The sequence below is a fragment of the Myotis myotis genome, unplaced genomic scaffold (assembly GCF_014108235.1).
Source record: "Myotis myotis isolate mMyoMyo1 unplaced genomic scaffold, mMyoMyo1.p scaffold_m19_p_14, whole genome shotgun sequence".
NCBI lineage: Eukaryota > Metazoa > Chordata > Mammalia > Chiroptera > Vespertilionidae > Myotis > Myotis myotis.
Window position 1 is genome coordinate 31,541,857 of NW_023416318.1, and position 26,015 is coordinate 31,567,871.

Consider the following 26,015-nt stretch of genomic DNA (forward strand, 5'->3'; position numbering starts at 1 on the left):
CTTTGAAGAACTTTGGTAGCTCAGTATAGCTTCTCAGTAACACATTATATTTTTCCCCTTTATAGTAATAATAACTGCACCAAATTATGAATTCTCTTTTGAAAGTTCAGCTCTCACAGACATTTTAATCATCAATACCTGTCTTTAAAGATTAAACACCTCATCCAATTAAAATCGCTAGATGCATATAAAAAGGATTCTGAAGGCAACACTTATAAACAAGTCGGTAGTTATCACTTCCTCTTTTTAAGATGAATTTCAGAATTAATTGCATATAGCAACTACAAAAGAGTTATATTAAGCTTTTCATTTATACAACTGCTTTTGAGATGCACATTTCCACTTCTGTTCCTTGATGCTGCTGGATCCTTCCCCTGCACTCTCCCTCCCTCCTGAGGTTTTAGATGTTTACTATGTTCCTTCTGCTAGACTCTTCATACTGAGAATGCTTCACACAGATCTCTTCCCCGAACTCCAAAGGCCATATATCCACTTGCCAGCCTAACTTTTGACTTGCACACACAACAAACACACCTGTGTGCAGCAGTCATCTGCACATAGCAAGAGCTGTAGATAAAAGTAAAATAGGAAATGGGGTGCAGAGTGGCTGGGGGCGCATTTCAGAGCCCTGTTTCAGCAGTGCAGGAGGCTCAGCGTGGGACTCCTCTGGGCTCTCTGTTGCCATAGGCATGTGGAGCGGGCATACAAACAAAAGGGAGCCTTCCCTTCCCCTGTGGAAGCTTCCACTCCGTAGAACGCATCATGTGAACCCTGTGCTGGCAGTGTCAGCCACGGGTCTCACTGGGAAACATGGACACATTGACTGCCTAGATCAGTGATGGCGAATCTTTTGAGCTCAGCGTGCCAGCATTTTGAAAAACCCTAACTTAACTCTGGTGCCATGTCACATATAGAAATTTTTTGATATTTGCAACCATAGTAAAACAAAGATTTATATTTTTGAAATTTATTTTATATATTTAAATGCCATTTAACAAATAAAAATCAACCAAAAAAATGAGTTCGCGTGTCATAGGTTTGCCATCACTGGCCTATATCAATGGACGGGAAGCCAGTTCATATGTGGCTGCATGTGTGGCCATGTATGTGAACTGGGGTGGGGAGAAGATGGATCTTTAGAACTTAACTCCTAGATAATATTAACAAGGAACCTAGTTCCTGTAATTGGGGAGGGAAAAAGACTTTTTTATTTCTTTGCCTTACTGTGTCCTATCCCTAACCCCTGCCCCCTCCACCTAAACCACCTAACACAAGACTGTCAGAGTTTCTGTGCACAAGACTCAATCTCTCTCATACATACACAGAAGAGTTTCAGATCAGATTATCTACACACTTTTAATTTATTAGAAGGGAAATGTCTCTCTTGTAGCCAAATCTTTGTATCCTTCATTTTTCTAAAGTCCACTTTTATGACTAAGCTATAAATCTCTAAAGATAGAGACTTACCACGGAAATGTTGACATCTTTGTATTACTTTGGGTCAAAATACCTAGCTAATGGGTATGCATTTGTTCATGTATATGTCATAGGTCAGGAATTGTGTTTTAGCCTAGGCTCTATACATGACCACACACGGGGCAGATTGGTGTGGTCCAGTTCAGAAGTGTTAATGTTTTTCTTTCTTTATGGTAAATTAGGCATTAGTTTGGAAAAGTATGTGAGCAAGACAGGCATTTAAGATTTATGGACCTTTACTTAGGCAGAATTGCTTCTATCTTTCCTCTACCATATCGACCTGTATCCACTAGGGGACATAAGAGCACCTAGTAGAAGACAAAATGAAAGTCAGACTAGATTAAAATTTAAACACTGTTCTCTTAAGACACATAGTAAACGACTCATTTTGTAGCTTCATGACTCGCAAAGAAGTTATATACTTTGTCTAAGTTTTAATCGTCATGGGAAACCTTTAAAGGCAGGATCCGTGTCTTAGGTTCATAATTCTGGAATGAGAAGCAAACAAGCCGCTAACTAGCAAGCTTGTGCCGTCTACACTGCACACTCTTTCATTAACTAAGTTTCCCTGTAGTCTGCTGATGCTCTGCTGAGAATGACTCTGGCCTTGAAAATTACTGTCTAGTGACTGAGGAAGAAAGAATTACCTTTTAAGTTCAGGAAGTGAGCCATCTGGAGAGGACATTTCCCATCAGATTCCAAAGAGCAAAAACCACGAGTCGTCTCTATTTTGAACCCCAGCCACCTGCTATAGAGTAGTGGAGAGAGAGAGAGAGAGAGAGAGAGAGAGAGAGAGAGAGAGAGAGCGAGAGAGCGCGCGCTGTAATTAGGGACATCACTGTTCTCCTAAAATGCTTATCTGCCTTAACAGTTCATAAACTAAAATTGGATTTTTGTTTATTTACAATTTTTTAGGTATAATTGACATGCAGAAAAGGGCGGTGATACAGTGCAATGAGTTTTGACAAATGCATAACCCTCACCTATTAAGATATAGAACAATTCTACCCCAGGAAGTTCGCTCTTGCCCCTTCTTACGCACAGGGGAGCACTGTTCTGACGTTTTCACCACACATTAGTTTTGTCCTAAAAATTCACATAAATTAAAGATGGTATTTCTGTGGTGCTGAACATTGTCTTAGCCTGTAAAGGGAATATTCCAAAGACCTCTTTTGTATACTGGATTTGAAGAATTGGAGGAGGAACTACGCTTAAGCCACATACTCTGTTCTCTCAAATGTTTCCCATTCTTCTGTCAATTCTGTTTTTATAGATCATTCAACACTCACTCTCCTGGATGACTTTTAAACTGTCACATGTCAGTCAAAGAAAAGTAGATACAAGATGAGGAAATGAATTGCTTTATTTGAAATTATTGCCCTGTGAAGCTTTTATGCAACTTTAGTTTCTAACTACATTTTGTATTTTGGCAATAGTAAGAGACAGGAAGGGACATGAGTGAGTGATAATTGCTAAAGAAAATAGTCAAGACTATTACATCAGAAAAACACTTGAGAATAAACGTAAAGTTTAATATAGAATGTGCAGTGTGAAATTTTGTTGCTATAGCTATAGCCTGTAGCAGTAGTCCACAGACAATGTTTCATCTGGAAAGACATTTTAAAAAATAATTGTGAGATAATTTTAGTGCTTCAGGAAAAAGAAGAGAAGAACAGTTGGGATCCGCAGTTCTTCACAAATTTGTGGTAGAATAACAATTAAAATGTGGTTTCTGACCTCAGAAAGGCTGACTAGCATAAATGACTGTTTATATTCCTTTTTTAAAATCTCATAAATGTTAGGTAAAAATGTAATGGCCCAAACAATATTTCTTTGAATTCAAAACAGACTGTTTATACAATTCAAATAACTTGCCCCAAAATTCAGAGTTAGGCAACTTTTACAAAATGGAACAATTCATTTTTCCTGGCATCAGGTCCTTGACAATTAGCATAGTCAGTCTTGGGGTTCTCTTGTCTCTTACACTCTGACTGCCAGGTGGGTGATGTGTCACATCTCAGCTTTCAGCAGGTGTAAACTGAGCTTCTTGAAGACATGTAGTTCACTTGCTTTTTCCTGTACTTTCAACACCTAGCACAACTAGCACGGCGTCTGGTACATAATAGTTGCTTCAAAAATGTTTTTAGAATGACAAAATCAATGTGTCTGCTTTAATGTCAAAGACATTATTATGATATTGAACTTTGTTGAGTATTTCCTCCTCTAAACATATATGATTTTTACTTTTAGAAAATACTGTTAACTCTTTAGTACTTTACTAAGCAAAAGTTGGGGAAGAATGTAGGCAACATCCAGGATTACTGATGATAGCAATCCTTGCAGAAATTTTTCTCACATGAGTGTAGCTGTTAGAGGAATTAAAAAATATTTCAACTCAGTACATTATGTTGGACCTTTCTTCCTGCAAGGTATTTTGGTAAAATATCTGTTCTCCCTTACCTTATACTTTTTAATGACTTCATAGTAGTTCATGTTTTGTCTGTTTTATAATTTATTTGTATCATTCCCCTCAGTTTTTAGATTGAACACACACACACACCTTTTCACATGTCTTACTATCTCCTTAGAATAAATTCTTATATATGAAGCTGCTACATGAAATCCTGTGCATATTTTGTACAATTGTGAGGATTAAATTAGATATTATCATTATCGCTTGGCAATAAAAGTCGCAAGTTTTTGATAGTACAGTTATTGTTAGTTGTTTCTATTGTTATCTTTCTCCTAGACTTTGAGACCTAGGTAAAATGATTGCTTCAGTTAGATAAAACACCAGAGATTCCAACTCTAAGCAGCTTCAACAATAGGAAATTTATTACTCTTTGTTAAGCAATAAGAAAGATTACAAGGTCAGAGGAAGGGTGAGTCCAGAACTGGTTAATGCAGGATCTCAAGAGTATCAGGAAAAGCTAGAGTCTTTCCATGTGTGCCACCTGCCATCCTCAGAGAGTCAGCTGTGTCTGCAAGTTGGTCCCAGTCGCATGAGTAGAGTGCTTATCCTGGTTCCAGGAGTCATACTTGAATGAAAAGAAGAAAAGACCAGCTCTTCATAGAGAGGTTTGTATTTACGAGCAGTGAAGTCCCTCTGAAGCCCCCAGCAGATTTACACCTTTCATTTGCCGCACGTGAATAAATGGAATGGACCACCATGATTGGCTAAGATTATTATTTTTCATCATTTGTGATCATGGCACACAGTAGGAAGAAAATCCATTTCATTGAATCTATAGATTGCTTTGGGTAGCATGGACATTTTAATGATGTTTTTTCTCCCAATCCATGAACATGGTATGTTCTTCCATCTGTTTATGTCTTCCTCTATCTCTTTTTTCAGTGTCCTTTAGTTTTCCGAGTATAGGTCTTTTACCTCCTTATTAAGTTTATTCCTAGGTATCTTAATTGTTTTTGGTGCAATGGTAAATGGGATTGTTTTTTTAATCTTTCTTTCTGTAAGTTCACTATTGGTGTATAAAAATGCCATACATTTCTTGGCATTAATTTTGTATCCTGCTACATTGCCAAATTCATTTATTAAGTCTAATAATTTTTTGATGGAGTCTTTAGGGTTTTCTATGTACAGTATCATGTCTCTGCAAATAATGACAGCTTTACGTCTTCTTTTCCAATTTGGATACCTTTTATTTCTTCTTCTTGTCTAATTGCTATGGCTAGCACTTCCAGAACTATGTCGATCAGGAGTGGTGAAAGTGGGCGTCCCTGTCTCATTCCTTTCTTAGGTGAAATGATTTTAGTTTTTGCCCATTGAGTATGATGTTGGCTGTAGGTTTGTCATATAAAGCTTTTATTATGTTGAGGTATGATCCTTCTATTCCCACCTTGCTGAGCATTTTTATCAAGAAAGGGTGTTGGATTTTGTCAAATGCTTTTTCTGCATCAATTGATATGACTGTGTTTTTTTTCTCTCAATTTGTTTATGTGATGTATCACATTTATTGATTTGCGGATATTGTACCATCCTTGCATCCCTGGGATAAATCCTACTTGGTCATGGTGTATGACCTTTCTGATGTAGTGCTGGATCCGATTTGCTAGAATTTTGTTGAGGATTTTGGCATCTATGTTCATGAGGGATATTGGCCTGTAATTCTCTTTTATTGTGTTGTCTTTATCTGGTTTTGGTATTAGGGTAATGCTGGCTTCCAAAGCAATCTATAGATTCAATGTGCCCCCCATTAAAATACCAATGGCATACTTCAAAGACCTAGAATGAACTCTCCAAAAATTCATCTGGAATAAAAAAAAGACCCCAAATAGTTGCAGCCATCCTGAGAAAGAAGAACAAAGTAGGAGGGATCTCAATACCAGATATCAGGCTGTATTACAAAACCATTGTTCTCAGAATTGCCTGGGACTGGCACAAGAATAGACATATAGACCAATGGAATAGAATAGAGAACCCAGAAATCGACCCAGACCACTATGCTCAATTAATATTTGACAAAGGAGGCAAGAACATACAATGGAGTCAAGACAGTCTCTTCAATAAATGGTGTTGGGAAAATTGGACAGATACATGCAAAAAAAATGAAACTAGACCACCAACTTACACCATACACAAAAATAAACTCAAAATGGATAAAGGACTTAAACATAAGCTGGGAAACCATAAAAAATATTAGAGGACTCCACTGGCATTAAAATCTCAGACATATGCCGAAGCAATATCTTCACCGTTACAGCTCCTGGGGCAATGGAAGCTAAAGAAAAAATAAACAAATGGTACTACATCAAAATAAAAAGCTTCTGTACAGCAAAAGAAACCATCAACAAAAGAACAAGAAAGCCTATTGCATGGGAGAACATATTTGCCAATGTTATCCCAGTAAGGGTTTAATCTCCAACATTTACAGGGAACTCATACAACTTAACAAAAGGAAGATAAACAACCCAATCAAAAAATGGGCAACAGATCTAAATAGATACTTTTCAAAAGAGGACATAAGGAAGGCCAAGAGGCATATGAAAACATGCTCAAAGTTACTAATCATCCAAAAGATGCAAATCAGGTATCATCTCACACCTGTCAGAATGGCTATCATCAACAAATCTACAAATGACAAGTGCTGGTGAGGATGTGGAGAAAAAGGAACCCTTGTGCACTGCTGGTGGGAAAGCAGACTGAAGCAGCCACTGTGGAGAACAGTATGGAATTTCCTCAAAAAACTAAAAATGGAACTCCCATTTGACCCAGTGATCCCACTTCTAGGAATATATCCCAAGAAACCAGAAACACCAATCAGAAAGGATATGTGCACCCCTATGTTCATAGCAGCACAATTCACCATAGCTAAGATCTGGAAGCAGCCTAAGTGCCCATCAGCAGATGAGTGGATTAAAAAACTGTGGTACATCTACACAATGGAATACTATGCTGCAGTAAAAAGGAAGGAATTTTTACCATTTGCAACAGCATGAATGGAACTGGAGAGCATTATGCTAAACGAAATAAGCCAGTCAGATTAAGATAAATATCACATGATCTCACTCATCACTCATATATGGAATAAAATGAACATAAACTGATGAACAAAAACAGATCCAGAGAGAGAAAAGCATCGATCAGACCATCAAACCTCAGAGAGAAGGTAGGGGAGGATGGGGGTAAGGGGGAGAGATCAACCAAAGTACTTGTATGCATGCATATAAGCATAACCGATGGACACACACACCAGGGGGGTGAGGGCATGAATGGAGAGGGGGCGAGATAAGGACACATACGTAATACCTTAATCATTAAAGAAAATAAATACAATAAAATAAAAAAATACATTTCATACCATGGCTATATGTATCACATAAATAGTTCTGTATAAGTGTATATCTCTTTATACAATTAAACATAAGTCAAACAAAACTTCTGAAAATACTTTGTGATAAAACTAAATACTATTTAATTTATATTTAAATACAAGGTTTTTTTCACAAGAATTAGGAAAGATTTAATTGGAAGTATAGGTATAAGCTGCACACGAATGTCCCAGCCTAGAACACATGAGGACAATGAGCACATACAATACACTATTACGCTTATTCTTTTACATTGTGATTGAGTCAAGATTGAAACTACTTTTTCACCCAACTTGACATTTGAATGTAAAATAATCTTAGTGATAATTGATAGAGACAAGAATCGTCAGCGAATTCTAGGTGCAAGGAGCCAGGGGGATTACGCAAGTGCAGGAGTGCCAGGAGTTGGAAATCACTGGGAAACCTCTTGAGAGCTGCCGAGCACAGAGTATAAAAGGACAAGATAAGTAAATGCTATGTGTGATCATGGATGAATTCTGGACTGGGAAGGGAATGCTATATAGTAGAATTGGAACAGTTGATGAAACTTGAGTAAAGGATGTGCATTAGGTAATATATCAATGATAACTTACCTGATTTTAATTATTATACAGTGTTATGTAAGACAGTGTGCTTGGTATTTGGAAATACACACTGAAGTATTTATTTGAATGAGGCTATAAGGAAATACTTTTACTGCTCTTTAAGGTGTTTTTTTTTTTTCTTCTAAATTTGAGGTTATTGCACAATTAAAAGTTCAAAAATGCCAAGAGAGATTGTTTTTCAGTGGAAAAAAGGGTGTATCTGGTTCTTGAGTTCACATATACTGAATGCATAATATGTATGTCATTGTGTTTAATCCCTTTAATATGCTGTTGGATTTGGTTTATTAGTATTTTGTTGAAGATTTTTGCACCTATATTCATAAGGAATATTGGTCTATAGTGTGTGTGTGTGGTGTGTGTGTGTGTGTTTCTGGCATCTTTGTCTGGCTTTGATATCAGGGTTATACTGGCCTCATAGAGTGAGTTAGGAAGTGTTGCCTGCCCTTTTATTTCCTGGAAGAGTTTGAGAAGAATTAGTGTTAATTCTTCTTTAAATGTTTGGTAGAATTTATCAATGAAAGTCTCTCATCCTATACTTTTCTTGGTTGGGAGATTTTTGATTACTGATGAACCTTTTTATTTGTTATAGGTCTGTTCAGATTTTCTTATTTCTTCTTGAGTTGGTTTTGACAATTTCTGGGAATTTGTTCATTTTTTATTTCTCTACAGTTTATCTAATGTAATTTATATTGAATAATGATGCATTTCAAATATATCTCTGATTCGATTTTATGTTGTTGTATTTTACCGTACAAGATAAATCCTCCATTTAACTGCCTTGCAAATCTGACTAAAATTCATTTATCATGTTGATATTTTGAGCATTCCAGTTTCTGCACATTCTTACCAATACTTGGTATTCTTCATCTTTTTTCATTTTAGTCATTCTGGTATGGATGTTCCAAGTGTTTTTATTTGGTTCTTAATTTTGAAGGTTTTAGATTGACATCTAGGAGAACATTATGATCAGTAATACGTCTGGGGTCTGTCATTTTTATTGCTTTGTATATTTGTAAAATCATTTTTAATGTGATGCTTATTTTAAATGTGGCTCAAGTCAAGTGAAAGATTGCTGATTGGAGTCAACATTTTCCCCTCAATTTTATCTGTCATTATTGACACTTCCAAATCTGGTAGTTTAGCTTACTTCATTTTTTTTTCCTTCAAAGTTTAAATTGATTTATTTTAAGGACAACTTGTATTAACTCAGTTATATTACAATTTCTAATAATTGAAATTGAAAAATGTTATGCTCAATACATTCCACAAAATATACTGAAAGTTTATAACTAAACTTGGTTGAAAGAATCAGCGTTTTACCAAAGATGGTAAATTTTCATACATATTTTTGATACCTTGCTTCATAACTCTGAAATGTGCCCTTTAGCCTCTCCATCAATCAGGGGTCAAAATAACCATCATTTACTGGAAAATCAAATGAGATATCAGTGAACAAAACACATGTTCCTGGTTCATGTATGTATTCCTCTCAGATGATAGCCTCAGTAGACTGCATTATGTATTGTGCTGTTTCTTCCATGTTAAGGATATATACAACATGCTCTATGTGGTCTATTCTATTTCTTTCTGATTTTTTTTTATGCTGGTGGCAAGCCACCAGATTAACTTTATGACCCACTAATTGGTCACAACCCTCAATTTGAAAACCACTGGTTTTAACCAGTCATTATCATCTGCTGGAGATGGGGCCAGCTTTCCCAAAGCACATGGCCTCACAGAGTGGGGTGGATGCGGGACACACAATCAGGCTTCTGTATGGAAGGAGAAAGGGGGTTAGAGGCTAGAGGTGAGATAGGCACCCAAGATTGTCTGCTACAGGGACTGCTCCTCATTTAGGAATCTCAAGCATGTCGTGTGCTTTGAAGTCTGTGGAATTGTTTGTCTTCATCCTATTGGCTCCCAACCATTACTCTTCGTTTTTCCTGTTTGTTTAGTTTTGTCTCTTTCCTCGGATAGTTTTTCTTCTTGCTGTCGTTGTCCTTGCCTTTACACCGTCCTCACTTTTGTTTCTAAGTCCCCTTTTCATTTTGCTGTTTCTCATCTATTTAGATAAAGAAAGACCATCCAGCTTCTTAAAAGCTGTAGCTCAAGAATGACCAGATTCTCAGTGAGGTCTTGGGTTTTTCTTTATGACCTTTTTCATAATTACGTTTGCTTATTAGATTTTTAAAATAAAGTATTTTAGCTGTGGCCTGGATAGTTACCAACTAGGTTATTTCTGCAACACAAAGTAGTCCTGCACCCTTCAGTCTTCAGAACAAAAACTTCTGCGCTACTAAGTGATGATGTAATCACAATACCTGGGCACCCTGTTTACTATATTGTCTTCCTGAGAGTTTGAGGTTGTCAAGCCTCTCCTTGTTTCCTTGAGATATCTGGAAAAAGACAAGGATGCTAACTCCCAGTTTCTTATCTGGGAACAATAGAAGGATCTTCAATTTTAGAATTATGAATAACAGCAAGTATGTTATGAACTATTCATTGTAGTAATCTGGCTTCAATTAGTCAAAAATATGTACTTTCAAATACTGCACTTCATCGCTTCTGAGATGCACATTTTCTTGCGTGTTCACATCTTTGAAATCAGGATGCATCTGCCATTTAGTGGTGTCCAACAGTTGTCGTGGGCCCTACGACAAATAGTGCTGTATTTTCTCTGTGAACTTGATTGTTAATCCTGGAGACGGGACTTTTGAAATTCACTGTTTTAGTCAATAAACCATCTAACAATAAAGCATTTAAGAAACTTCATAATGTTTTTCTCTCTCAAAAAAAAATCTTTAAAAATTTTTTAAAAGGGTGGGACTATCATCAAAGCTTATAGAATGAACACCTGAAGCTTGAAAGAAAATCCCAGATACTATAGAATATTTTTCTTTTAAGAAATGGTACATTATCAAGGCTCTTGATAACATAAAGGAAAATATTGTGTGGATAACTTGGACATCTCTGAGTAAAGACATGCTTCAGAAAAGTTGAATGTGAAGAAATTTTAGAATTACCTTAACCAGCTTAGATTGTTTATATATTTTTTTTATCTATGCATGATATATGGTTATAAAACTTTCTAAATAAGTCTAAAAGAGCTCTTCTAATATTTAAAAAATAAAAATTGGAATGAATAGGAAAGCATTGTACCTTTGTTAAATAGTAGAGTCTTTTCTTAGTGGTACATGAAATAATGGTGCTTCTTATAAGCAATATTATCTTCCATTTGTTGAAACATGGGAGTTTGAATTACTGTCAAACTCTTAGTATATAGTTATAAGAAGAACTAAGTTATAAGAAGAATTAAGGGAATACACATGCAAGTGAAGATAACACTTCAGCAAAGCAGAAAGTGAATGATAGTGTGTTGCAAAGTAAGCTCCTGGAGCCAGCTTGTTAGGATGCAAATTGTCAGGCTACACCCTAGACTAGTGGTTCTCAACCTTACTAATGCCGCGACCCTTTAATACAGTTCCTCATGTTGTGGTGTCCCCCAACCATAAAATTATTTTCGTTGCTACTTCATAACTGTAATTTTGCTACTGTGATGAATCGTAATGTAAATATTTGATATCCAGGATGTATTTTCATTGTTACAAACTGAACATAATTAAAGCATAGTGATTAATCACAAAAACAATATGTGATTATATATGTGTTTTCCAATGGTCATAGGTGACCCCTGTGAAAGGGTCATTCGACCCCCCAAAGGGGTCGCGACCCACAGGTTGAGAACCGCTGCCCTAGACCTACTAAATCAAAAACTCTGGATGTGGGGCTCAGCAACCTGTGTTGTAACAAGCCCCCTGCAGGTGATTTTGATGGCATGCTAACGCTTGAGAGCCACTGCTCTTAGCAGGATTTTGGAAAAGGGATAAATGCTGGTGCTGTTATATTTGAGGGAAGTGTATGAGTAATTTAGAGAGAAAGAAAACACAGATTCCTTAAGTTCAGCTTAATTACCTCTGCTAACAGTGTGTTTAAAAGAAATGAAATTTACTATGCTGTGTGTTAGCCAGCTGTACAGGCAAAGTAATGGAACAGTCCGAGAATTTCATGTATTTTATTTTCAACTGATACTTGATTTTTGTCTTTTCAGCACGATGTATCCCAGACTTTACTCAAGGCAACACTGGACAGTGTTGTAGAAGAATGTGTCAGCTTTGTGGGAGTCGATATTAACATCTGTTCAGAAGTTTTGTTAAGGTGAGACAAGAAATCTGTGGATGAAGATCACAGAATCTTGAGTTTAACTGGCTGTCCAGTAGACCAAGGGGACACATGTGTGAAGTTGTCAAGTATAGAAAACCTGTGTGTTCATACAGTGCTTTAGGTAATCAGTCAGAAGGGAAGACACCATTTAAGAAAAGGATTGTGACAGTTCCCATTATCATTTTTAATACTGCAAATCTAAAGCGAAGAGCATATGGTTGCCATTGAGCGCAGTAGTTTTGCTAATAGAATTTAAATAAGGTTAACATGGAAAGGACCTGTTTCTCACCACACGAGAGTAGATATTTTTCACTAGTTTAGTCTCTTGCATACATCTGTCAAAGTTGGCAGGAACCAAAGGATAAATTCTGAGGGTTCAAGCTATGGTTACCATATTGTTACCTTGATTCCACAAGTAACATATCAAATCTTCATGGCACTATAATCACATCTCACATACTTTGTCTTTTTTTTCTGGGGCTATGGAAGAGCTGCGTTTTTCATAGTTTGCATTTGTTACACAAGTCTTCTGATGCAGCACAAAATGCTGGACTCTGGAAAAGATCTGGACCCTTTTCCTTTGAAACGGATAGAGCAGAAGATACCCCTTCCATTTTGAGGTGTTGCTTTTCTACCATAGCTATAAGCATTTATAATTCCACATATGGAATTCTATAATAGAATTAAGATTCTCTTGAATAATAATTTTTTAATTAACATGAAGCAAACTACCTAATTATATAGTTTTCATGTTTTTATAATAACCATGATATTCATGGATAAGCACCCTTCTATAGTTCAAGTCTTTTACATAAATGAGAACAGGCTGAAAAAAAAATACTGTAGTAAATGCAAGTGTAGCTATTATAACTTCTGCTGTTACCTCATCTTGTAGGCTAAACAGGAAGAGGCAAAATTGCAACTTGACTCAGAAAGATAAGGAATGTGAATACTGTAGAAATACTGAGGGGAACAGTCCTCTTTTTTTGCACGGGTGTTAACCAGTGTACCAACATCTTTATGGTTCTACTAGTTTTGTCATTGTTTTGCATTCTGTTCATCTTCCCTCCTCTTGGACAACTCTTTTTTTCTCTGTCTTTCAGTTTAATTCCCTTTTTTTATTAATTAAACTTAGAGACATATGACAATGTGTAATCAATTGCAATTTTTTAATGATACAAATGTTTTATATCATGGTCTTTTCAGATGAGAGCTTTTCCTTTAAGTACTCTTGGAACTATTATTTCTCATTTTGTTTATTTTTCTAGGCATATTGCAGGACTCAATGCCAACCGAGCCAAAAATATTATTGAATGGCGAGAGAAAAATGGGCCCTTCATCAACCGAGAACAACTGAAGAAAGTGAAAGGACTGGGGCCAAAATCTTTTCAACAGTGTGCTGGCTTCATCAGAATTAACCAGGATTATATTCGAAAATTGTGCAGGTGATTATTAATGTGTACACTTTAAAAAAAAAATATATATATATATATATATATATATATATATTATTGATATCAGAGAGGAAGGGAGAGAGAGACAAATAGCAATGATGAGAGAGATTCATTGATTGGCTGCCTCCTACTCGCCCCACATGGGGGATCAAGCCCACAACCCAGACATGTGTCCTGACTGGGAATTAAACCTGTGACCTCCTGGTTCATAGGTCGACGCTCAACCACTGAGCCATGCCGGCCGGTTAACGTGTAACTTTTGATTCTGTTATCAACCTCCTTTCTTATTGTTACCCATCTTACTCACTGGCATGAATTCTACGTGTCTGTTTATTTCTTCACTCAACATGTGTTGACTGTTTAATGTTTGCTCGGCACTGGGAATACAGCAGTGAAAAAAATCAACAAATTCCCTGTTTTTATGGAGTTAAATTTTAATATGTGAGACAGACAATAAATAAACTAGAAAAACAATATCAGCTATAGTAAGTGTTATAAAAATTAGAGAGGTACAACATTATCTTGGGAAGCAGCACGACTGCTTTATATGAGTTATTCATTGAAAAGTTATATGAGCCAAATTTTGAATAAAATTAAGGAGCCATGTCCTGGCTGGTGTATTCAGTGGTTAGAGCATTGGCCTGTACATGAAAGGGTCTTTCTTGGTTTGATTCCTGGTCAAGGGCACATACCTTGGTTGGCTCTCTGCTTCCGGTTGGGGTCACATGCGGGAGGCAACCAGTTGATGTGTCTCTCTCACATCATGCTTCTCTCTCTCTCTCTCTCTCTCTCTTCCTCTTTCCCACTCTCTTTGAAAAGCAATGGAAAAATATCCTCCTTAGAGAATTAACAATAAAAAAATTTAAAAAGCAAGAAATTAAGAAGCCAGGAGCCAGCCATACAAGGAAAAGTAAATAGTACGTGCACAAGGCGGGCCCAGTGTTGGTGTATTCAGGAAACTCAGGCCAGTGTGACTGGAGCATCCTAAGTGGGAAAGACTGGTAGAAGGTGAAGTGACAAAGAGGACTTCACAATGGCCAGTTCATATTAGCAGCTGTTGTCCTGAGCATGGTTAGGCTTCCTCATTCCCTCTATCTCTGAAAACTGACCAAAGCATTAATTATCTGTTCTGTTGATAAAGAGCTAATTTTTGCTTTCTAATTCTGTTAACATAAAAGCAAAGAAATTGGGTAAACTTAGCATCATTTATGAAATAATAGCTTTTATGTATTTTCTACCTTGGGACCACCTGGTTCATTTATTTTTTTTTCTTTGGCAAAATTATAGCAAAAGTAATATGGACAAATAATCTTTATTTTGGAAAAGACTAAGGGAAAACCAGCCCCAGTGGATAGTACAATACAATGTAAATCTGTACTAACTAAACAATTTGTTTTTGTTGTAGAAATACATAGACCAGAATAGAGTCTGAAATCTACAACACACACATGGAATTTAGTTTATAATAAAGGTGATGTTTCAAATAGTGGGTAAAATGATTAGTTATCAAATAAATGGTTTTATGACAACTGGCAGGAATTTGGTATGTGTAGGGGAAAGTCGTTCCACCTCATACCCTATATCCAGATAAATTCCAGTTGGATCATAAACTTAAATGGAAAATATGAAACTGTAAATGTACCAGAAGCAAACATGGGTAAATTATGCAGAACATTGGAGTGGTGGAAGTTCTTTCTAAGTAGACCACAAAACCTAGAAGCCAGAAATGGGAAAAAAACAAAAAGAGGATAAAATAATCACATATTTCTTAGTTTATGTTTTTTGAACACTTGGTTAGAAAATTCATACAGTAAAAACAGAAGAAAATGTAAAGGGCAATCTCTTATTTTAAAATAGTTTCTTATAATGCTTTCTAAAAATAAAATTTTATTTATATCAGCTTATATATATGTGTTATTTTAAAATGCATATAGAAGAGATCATTCTACACAACTACTTGAAACTTGCTTTATTTGTTTCAGTAATATATCTTGGATCTCTTTCCAAATATTACTTATAGATTTATATCACTTTTTAATAATGTCTGCATAGTATTTAATTTATGGATGGGCTGTAGTTTAATAAGTGTCCGTTTGGTGAACATTTGTTTTAAAACTTTCCATTTTTTCAACTAATTATGAAGTACTTGAAGATTCATGACTATTGTATCTTTTTAAAAAATATATATATTTTTTATTGATTTCAGAGAGGAAGGGAGAGGGAGAGATAGAAACATCAAAGATGAGAGAGAATTATTGATTGGCTGTCGCCTGCATGCCCCACACTGGGGATTGAGCCCACAACCCGGACATGTGATCTCCTGGTTCATAGATCGACACTCAACCACTGAGCTACGTTGATCGGGCTGTTGTATCTTCCTGATAGGTTATACCTTTATTCAGAATGGAATTTTCTATCTCATTGAATATTTTTTGCTTGGAAATCTATTTTGTTTGCTGTCTATGTTGCTATATTTGCCTTTTGGAACATACTTGATATACTTTCAAATTTTACTGGCAATTAATTTCTGTAACTCATGTAAACACATATATTTGATGGTTTTGCTCAATTATTTATTAATGTAATCAAATGTATTTATTGCTTTGTTTGGACTTAATTTTCCATCCTCTATTTTCTCTTCATCATGCTTTTTCTTATTTTCCTTTTATGCTGTACATCGGATTTCCCACTTAACAAGTTTTCTCCTTGTTTTCCACCTCATTTTTTATCCCCCTTAGTGATTTCATGTTGAATATATTTTATTCTTCTGGGAATTGTATTTGAAGTTAATTTGGACGGACCTCTGGTGTCTCTGTCCTTCTGAAGAAAACCAGAACCTTAGGGTCTTTCCCAACCTTCTACTTTTCCTCTACATCCTGGGGTGAGATGACCTGGGATTTTAGTTTCAGACTGTCCTTTTGTATGTTACTCATGAGAAATTATCTAACTTAGTAAGTTTATACGGTTTTTGTTCTTATTGTTTCTTGTAGCCCACATTAACATTTTTTTTTGAACTCATTGTTTTTGCTGGAATCCTTTTCAGAGAGGATATATTATGTGGGTTACACTTTATTTCTTACATGTCTGAAAATGATTTTAAATAAATGCTAGTTTGGCTGGATATATGTTCTAGATTCAAAATTATTTTCTCTTAAAACTTAAGATATTGCACCATTGTGTTCTGGCTTCTGCTGTTTGTCAGTGAGAAATTTGATACTGGTCAGATTCTAGTTCGTATTGAAGAAATCTGTTTTATTTTTCTCTTTTGATTTATAAAATCATATTCTTTTTTTTTTTAAAAAAAATATATTTTATTGATTTTTTACAGAGAGGAAGGGAGAGAGATAGAGAGTTAGAAACATCGATCAGCTGCCTCCTGCACATCCCCCACTGGGGATGTGCCCACAACCCAGGTACATGCCCTTGACCGGAATCGAACCTGGGACCTTTCAGTCCGCAGGCTGACGCTCTATCCACCGAGCCAAACCGGTTTCGGCTATAAAATCATATTCTAAAGCTTCTCTACACTGTGTCAAATATGAGTCTTTTTCAATTTATCCTATTTTGTACTCAGTAGGTTCTTTTAATTTGAGGATTTGTCTTTTTCCTCTGCTCTCGGAAATCATCTTTTCCTTCTCCTTTCCCTCCTTCTTATTTATTTCTCTCCATTCTCTTTTCTCTTCTAGAATGCCACTTATACAGGCTGAATTAGTTAAGAATGTTTTTGGCTTTAGGTAACAGAAAATCCTATTGACAGTGTTTAAACAAAGAAGTGGTAATTTCTGTGAAGTGAATGGTCAGAATCTGGTTGCTGTTTGTGTATGGCAGAGAAATAAATAAGCACATTTTTAATGAGTGCTTCTTTTCTTTTCTACCCAACCCTCACCGTGTCCCCCACCCCTTGTTTCAAATGCTTACAGTAGTCAGCACACTGAATCTGCAGGCTCAAGTCAGAGAGTTGCCGTGACATCTCCAGCAGGTGTTGAGGTCACAAGTGAGAAGCCGGGCAAGAAGAAGAGCAAAACCGCAGCGAATGTTGTACTGAAGCCAGATCCTTTGGACCAAACTTGTATTCATCCGGAGTCGTATAACATAGCCATGAGGTAAGTCTGAGGCCCATGTGAAAATTCTCCATGCCCAGTGTAAGTTCTCTACAGCAAATGGCCTTTGTTTTGGTATAATGGAGACTTTAAATATATGACCATGTTTAACATGACAACATTTTTCAGAAGTTCCGCATTGCTGAGTTATGTGGCACATTATTTTATTTCAGTGAGGAATGAAACCATTATTCCTGGAGCAGTGTCAAGCCAATAAACCCTGGTACTAATGGGGAAGTGTGTGTAATGGAAATTGCATGGCACTCTCTCTATTTGTTTTGGAAATTAACAAGACACAAATGACTAGCACCTGGCTTAAAGCTCATGCTTATCTAAAGATAAAGCCCTTTTGAAAGTAAACAGCCAACACTCAGATTTCTTAAGAAATATTGCCCAGCTTGGTTATTACAGACTCTCAGAAATGATGTACTTTTAAAGAGCATACATTAACAGAATGATATGGGGGTGGAGAATGGGGTAATGCATTAAAAGAAAAAACTTTTACTATCACATTCGATTAGTTCAACAAATTTTAGTTCAGAAACAGTGACTTGCTACGTAACAATAGTTTGTTTTTAGTGAGTTAAGTGACCATGGGCTTAAAAATAGTGAACACTTTAACTTTGGTTGACTCCAAAGTGAAATTTTTAAACTTATTTTGACATAACTGATGTTTGATAAATGTAATTGGTTTGCTTTCTTTAAAAAATGTTTCAAATTATAGGCTATATAACACATTGTAGAGAACTTAGAAAATAGAACAAAAGCAGTAAAAAATAATATTTTATCAAACATCAAAACAGTGGTACTTGTTTTTCTCCCATCATTTTATTATGAATTTTAAACATACACAAAAGTTAAACATTTTTTTTACAAAGAATTCCTATATACCCACACCTAGATTTTATAGTTTATCATGCCTGTTTTTCTACTTATCTATCCATCTATTTGTCCATCAGTCCATCTTATTCTTTTATTTATTTTAAGAGCAAGTTTCAGATATCAATATACTTTAACTAATGCTTCAGCATGCATATTATTAACGAGAATTCTATCATTCTTAGCAGTGTTTGTGCGTGCGTGCGTGCGTGCGTGTGTGTGTGTGTGTGTTTGAGGTAAAATTCACACAGTTAAATTGCAAGTGGACGTTAGCTGAATTTTAGCAAATAAATAGTTGTATCTGTGTAACCCAAACCACTATCAAGATAAAAAAAAAATTGCCATTGTCCTAAAAGGTTCCCTTGTACCTCTTCCCAGACAATCTCTGCCCCAGCCTGTAAGAGCTAATCACATGTTCTGACTTTTCTCTGCCAGCGATTAGTTTGCCTCTTCTAGAACTTCTTATAAACAATACCATGAATCTGTCACAGTTTATTCCCCTTATTAAAGGAAATTTGCCCACTTCCACTGTTGTTATTGACATTTGTTTCCATTTATCTTGGAAAAATACTTAGGACAGGATTTTCCGGATCATAAGGTAGATGAATGTTTCGTTTTCTTTAACTTCCAGACTTTACTGCAATGTAGTTGTACCATTTCACACTCCCACCAGTAATTCTTAAAGAGTTCTGGTTACTTGGTAGTTTGGCCATCACTTGATGTTAGTCTTTTTAATTTTAGCCATCCTAGTGTGTGTGTAGTAGTATTTCTTGGTGGGTTTGATTTGCAATTCCCAGATGATATTGAGCACTTTCTCATGTACTTGTTAGCCATTTGTATACCTTCCTTTGTGAACTATCTGTTCATATCATTTAGCCATTTTCCAATTGAGTTGTTTTTCTTTGTATTATTGAGTTGTGGGAGTTTTAAAAATATTTTTGGAATCAGTCGAATGTATGCTTCACATTTTGTCCTAGTTTCGGGCTTACCTTTTTATTTTCTTGTTGGTATCTTTTTATGAGCAGAAGTTTTGTTTTAATTTTGATGTTTTATTTAGCCATTTTTAAATAGTTGTTACTGCTTTTTAAGTCTAGTGTAAGAAATCTTTGCCTACCTTAGGTCATGAATGTATTTAGTATTTTCCTCTAAAAGCTTGATGGCTTTAGCTTTTACATTTAGATCATCTGAAATTACATTTTGTGTATGCTTGAAGTAGGGGTTAAGGCTCATTTTCTTTCTTCATTATGAACCTTGTTATTCCAGCACCATCGTTGAAAAACAGCAACAACAAAACTTGCCTTACCCATTGCTTTGGTGACTTTGTTGAAAATCAAATAACTATCTTGAGTGGGTGGGCCTGTTTCTGGCTCTCTGTTCTGTTTCATTGATCTGTTTCTTAATACCACACTGTCTTGATTACTGTAACTTTAAGGTAAGTTTTCAAGTCAGATAGTATAAGTCATTTAACTTATGGGGGTACATTCTCTCTTCCCTTGACCAGTGCCGAAAGAGAAAAAGAGCGAACCGGTTATTTGAGTAGAGGCGCTTGGGATTGAGAAAGAAATGAGAGACAAGACACAGAAATAGAAAAAGCTGGGTCTGGGTGGGCTTCTGCCCTCTGATAGAGGGACAGACAGGGGGCCCAGCATCGGAATCACATGTTTAATTTATACCCAAATACCAGGAAGTTACATCAGTTCTGGGCGGGGCCGTCTGGTGGGCGTGACGAGCAGTCTCGGCTCCACCTCAGGGCCCCTCCCACAGGGCAGGGCCAATCAGAGGGAGGAGAGTCCTATTCATTTCTGGTGCTTGGCTGGATCTACATTTCAAAAACCCACTCCCCAGCACCTGGGCTGCAAAGATAAGAGAATGCTAAGAACACATTGCCATTTTGGTTAGATGTGTAACCAAGGCTCGGCTCTGCCAGTCACCTTGGGTTCAGCTGACAATATTTTAAGAAGCATGCCCATGTGTCTTCCCTGGCAGGGGGCCGTCTACATTAACTTTGTTCTTGTTAAATATTACTCCGAATATTCTAGGTTATTTGTGTTTTACTATAAATTTTAGAATGAGATTGTCAATGTTCATTAAAAAACAAAACAAAAAAAAATCTGGTGGGATTATGATTATGATTCATTGAGTCTATAGGTGAATTTAGGGATAGTTGATATCATCCTAATATTAAGTCTTTTTACCCCAAGTTTATTATGTCTTTCTATTTATTTAGGTCTTTCATTTCTTTCCACAATGTTTTTTAGTTTCCAGTTGCAGGTCTTGCATATAATTTATTAAATGTATTTATATTTTTCAACACTATTGTAAATGGAATTTTTAAATTTTGCTGCTAATAGTAAAAAGACAATCTTTATAGTAACTTTGTATCCTGCATCCTTGCTAAATTCATTTACTAGTTCTAGTAGATGTTTGTAGATTCTTTAAGTTTTCCTATATAAGCAATTACGTTTTCAGCAAGTAGATAAAATCTTTACTTCTTTTTATTTTTAATCATCAGGCTTTTTATTTATTTTTCCTGCCTATTGCAATGGTCAGCACCATCAGTACTGTGTTGATTAGGAATGGTGAGAGTGGACATCCTTGCCATGCTCTGAATCTTTCAGCACATGTTCTGATTTTATTAATATAAAAAAATTTGTGGTCTCACATTATAACAGCGGTTCTCAACCTGTGGGTTGCGACCCCTTTGGCGGTCGAACGACCCTTTCACAGGGGTCGCCTAAGACCATCCTGCATATCAGATATTTATATTACGATTCATAACAGTAGCAACATTACAGTTATGAAGTAGCAACGAAAATAATTTTATGGTTGGGTCACATGAGGAACTGTATTTAAAGGGCCAGAAGGTTGAGAACCACTGCATTATAGTAATTGTATTTTTAGGGTTTGTTGTTTCTGAAGATGGTTTTTTCTATTTTCTTTCTGATATAAGCACAATTTTTTGTTTCTGAATATTTCTTTTTTTAAAGGCTAAATTGTGTGATTGAATTGTAATTTAGTAATAGTAGTACTAGTAGTGATCTTTATGGTGGATTCCTAGAAGTGAAATAACTCTGCCAAAGGGTTTGAAAGTTTATGTGACTCTTGCTATACATTGCCAAGTAACATACTGATTTATAATGCCACCAGCCATGTTCAAGCCTGAGAAATCTTTAATTTCTCCAGTCAGACAGGACTTTTCTGCCAATTTTCACATGAGCCAGTTTCTGCTTGTGGAGCATAAAAGCCCTACCAGTGACTTCACCCCTTTATATGCTTCCTTTGGGAGTAGCCTTGTCTCTCAGAAGCAGGGTACTTGTACCCTGTTTCATGAGAAATTTCTTCTACACAAAGACAAAACTGGTAATTTATTTAATTAAGCTTACCATCCTCATTATCCACTTTGGAACTATGGTAGTAATTTCTGGCTTTCAGGTATACTTGGTGTAGACATCTCTCAACATAGGTAATTCATACTTCCTGTGGTGTTACATAAGTATCTTCCTAGAGAACAAAAGGCCATTAGGGATATTAGGTCATTGGTTTGCCTTCAGTGTTGTGAAGGTCAGTTCTATTGCAGTAGGTTTCAATTTTAGTTATAACAGAAAGCCAATAAGAACATGAATGACTTTAATGCCATCCTACCTATAATGTCACTCTCAGAAACACACCAACATCTGAAGCCATTAAGTCTTTTTATTTTTTTATATATAGTCTTCTCTCTTACATTCACATTATAGAAAATTGAGGTGATATTTTGTAACCTAAGTTAGTCATTTTAAAAAAGTATCTCTCGTTTTACTATTTTTGTTGTTTATAAGGACTTATATGTAGGGATTACCTATTAAATGTTGAAGTGGTTTGTTATATGGCCTGAATTTTTTTCTAGTTTACCTTTTATTTCTACTTGTAATACTGTGTTTTTGAAATAGATGTTTAATTTTTAAGAAATAAACTTTTTACTCTTTCTCTTGCTTTTATTCAAATTGGTATTCTCTTAAGATCAATTCATTGATCTTCCCTTCTTTTCCCAGATTTTTTATGGTTTTATTTTTTACTCTATGAGTTTTATTTTTTTAAATGTGTTTTTATTGATTTTAGAGAGACAGGAAGGGAGAGGGAGAGAGATAGAAACATTGATGAGAGATCTGTTGGCTATCTCCTACATGCCCCCTACTGGGGATCAAGCCTGCAACATGGGCATGTGCCCTGACCAGGAATTGATCTGATGACCTCTTAGTTCCTGGGTCGATACTCAGCCATTGAGCCATACCAGCTGGGCTATGAGTTTTATTGCTTATGATGTTATTCATCATTTAGAATGTACAAAGCACTGTGGTAAGACCTGAAGAATATAACAATGAATAGAGGTGATTTATGTTCTCAAGGGGCCTTCCGTAATAGGGTAAAACTTACCGATAATCATAGTAGAAATCAATAATTAGTAAGTGCTGTTTAAGTGAGCACAAAGATTGTTCAGAGGAGAAAGAGATTATTTCTAGACAAGGGCATGTTATAAGGTTTCATGCAGGATGGCACATTTGGACAGGTCTTTTAAAGATTTCAACCAGTAGAAATTGGAAAACAGATGTTTAAAGGGTTAGGGAAAGGAAAATATAGCTCTGGTCAGGTTTGGGGAGTAGTTAATAGTCAAATGAAAACAAACACTCATTGAATACTTCTCATTACCAGGCACTTTAGAAGCATTATCTTGTTTAAACCTCACAGCAATCTTGTAAGGTTGGTACTATTATTATTCCCACTTCTTTAGGTATTCTACAGAATCTCAGCTGGGTAGAGTAAGTTGTCTAAGATAACTCAGCTGATGGAAACACGATTTGAACCACATCTATGACACTCCAAAGCCTGAGCTTTTAACTAGGTCACACTTAGAAAGCTGTTTTGGAGCCACATTTAGATGTAATCATATTGGTCCTTCAGATTAAGGGTATCACACCCTTAAAGACAGTATGTGTTCAGCACAGAAAAAATGAGAGCATTGTAACTTGTGTGTGCCTCTTGAGGGAAAAAAAAGAGGAAGAAAGGAACAAGTATCTGGAATATGTTGGCTTTGAGTGTTATTTTCTCTCATCACATGGCTGAAATTAGACTCTGCCTTTCCTCTGGAGAAAACATTACCCCTCCCATAAAGGAAGCTTTGCCTATTTATTTTATTAAAGGATCTGTAGGAAATGGATGCTTCCCTTAGAGTGTGCAGAATTTTATGCTGTTCTGCTGCAGATGTGATGTTTCCTGAATTTTGCACTTAAAAGAATTCCCTTTCATTATGTGTTTTAGAATGAAATGTGTGCATTTCAAAATAAGCAGCTTGATGGTGATCATATTTGGTATCTTCTCATTTTAGGAGAGGAACTACTATAGAGCAGAAATAGCATATTCATACTAGTGATGTGCCCATCCCTGCCAGAGATGTTTTTAAGAGAGAGAAAAAGAGAGAGTTGAGTAATAGTGCAAGGTCCTGAAAAACATATCAAAGAATCCATATTATAGAAGGTATAAGGAGAACATGGGGTTAAGAAACCTACTTTTACTACAGTCAGATTTTCCTTCAATAGTCCTTTGAAGCTATTTTGTGCTAAATCTCTTTTACTTGTTTCAGGATCTTCTCACATTTATGTGAGTACTTTACTAAGAAAATTCAAAGCTACCTTACAATCCCCTTCCTTAGATTATCTCCATATCTTTACTTATTCTGCCCCATACTTCCTAAGCTACCCTTCCATCTCGTGATTCGGTTTTCCCCCCACCTTCACTCCTCACAGGTTGCTGCCGAGGACTCAACCTTGACATTGTCTTGCTCTCTCTGTTGTTGCCTCACCTGGAGATATTTGGGGAGTGGGGTAGGAGGTGATGACAGCTAAGTGAATGAGGTTTAGCTTTGTAAAGTTATGACTCTTGTATTGTTAATGTCTCCACCACTTACTCCTTTCCTTTTGTCCCACAGGCATATTATTGGGGTGGTCTCCCCTTTCTCCATTCCCTAAGAGCTAAAAGCAGCACTGCCTTTTATCTTATTGTCCCCAGCACTTCTATCTCCTTGCTTCTTCTTTTCATTGCCAAACTTCTTGGAAGAATAACCCGCCTCTAATTCTTACTGCTTGCTTCCTCCCAGTCCCTTACAGATTGGCTTCTCTCCGCACCACGCTTCGGAAAGTCCTCTTTCAACTAGTCATCTCCTGTTGTCAAAACCAGAGGCCTCTTTCTGTCCTTAAACCACTTACTCATTCTGCCACATTTGACACCATCAGCTTACTGACCTTCCATGACTTTTGTTTTCATTTTCTACCTTCTCTGAGTTCTCTTCTTCTCTGGCCCTTTACATATAGATATTCTTTGAGTTTTTTTTACCTTTGCTACCTTCTCCTCTTGTCCCGCAGGCTCCCTGGGATGATCTTATCCACTCACAGGACATCTTTATCTCGCACCTCTCCACTGATAATTCCAACCCTACATTTCAACATCTCTAGTCCAGATCTTTCTCCTAAACTCTAGCTCTCTCTTTCTATTTGCCTGCAAGAGATTTTTTCATGATTATATTAGCAAATCAAACTCAATATATCTAAAGTAAAACTTGTTTCCTCCTTTTATCCCTTCCTTTGTAACTCCCTCTTCTTCTCCTCCCATCAAGTGAAAGATGATGATGACTGAGACTAAGATGATAGTGGAAGAGTTGGTGAGAAGTGGTCAGATTCACCAGTGGTGAATCACACAAAAACTAGGCAGACAAACAAACAAAGAACTTGGTCTTTCTCTCTCGTCCCATATGAATGGTTAATAGCACTACTGCCTTTCCATTAACTGGGCTAAAGTGGACAGAATCACTCATTTATTCATTAAGCATATACCTTCTGGATTCCTGCTGTATTCAAATACTGTTCTGCAACCTTGGAATACATTCAAAGATCCCTGCTCTCAAGGACAGAGACAGTAAACAATCAGCATAATAAATGAGCTGTGTAAAATAATAAAGGTGATAAGTGATATGGGAAAAAGAGAAAGAGCAGATGAATGGAGATTAGGATTTATCAGAAGTATGGGTAAGAGCTTGCAAACTTAAATAGAACAATCAGGGTAGGTCTCATTGACAAGGTGACATTTGAGTGAAGTCTTGGTGGAGGTAAAGGGGTTAGCTGTGCAGACATCTTGGGAAGAGTGGTCCAGGAAGAGGGATCAGACAGTGTAAAGGCTGTAATGTGGAAGCAGGACTGCCATGTTCAGGGAATAGCAAGGAGGCCAGTGTGCTAGAGCCTAGTGAGCAAGGAAGTGAAAAATAGGAAATTAGGCCAAAAGGACTTTGGGAGGTTATGTTAGGGACTTGGCCTTAATTCTGAGTGATTTGGGAGCCATAGCAGGATTTTATGCTGAAGAGTGACATGCTGTGACTTACATGTCAAAAGGATTCTGTTGTCTGCTGTGTTGAGACTAGATGATAA

The 26,015-nt window shown here is 36.4% G+C and overlaps 1 protein-coding gene across 2 annotated transcripts in view; it reads left to right on the top strand.

Moving 5' to 3' along the window:
* The window catches only part of SRBD1 (S1 RNA binding domain 1), a 158,673-nt gene that overhangs the window by 114,735 nt on the left and 17,923 nt on the right, over window positions 1-26,015 (top strand). Inside the window, exons 17-19 of one of the 2 annotated variants that reach the window (XM_036334685.1) lie at window positions 12,019-12,125; window positions 13,400-13,576; window positions 17,506-17,688. In XM_036334685.1, the coding sequence (XP_036190578.1) occupies window positions 12,019-12,125; window positions 13,400-13,576; window positions 17,506-17,688 (467 nt within the window). The remainder of the gene's footprint in view (window positions 1-12,018; window positions 12,126-13,399; window positions 13,577-17,505; window positions 17,689-26,015) is intronic. The other variant, XM_036334686.1, reaches the window with a different exon arrangement.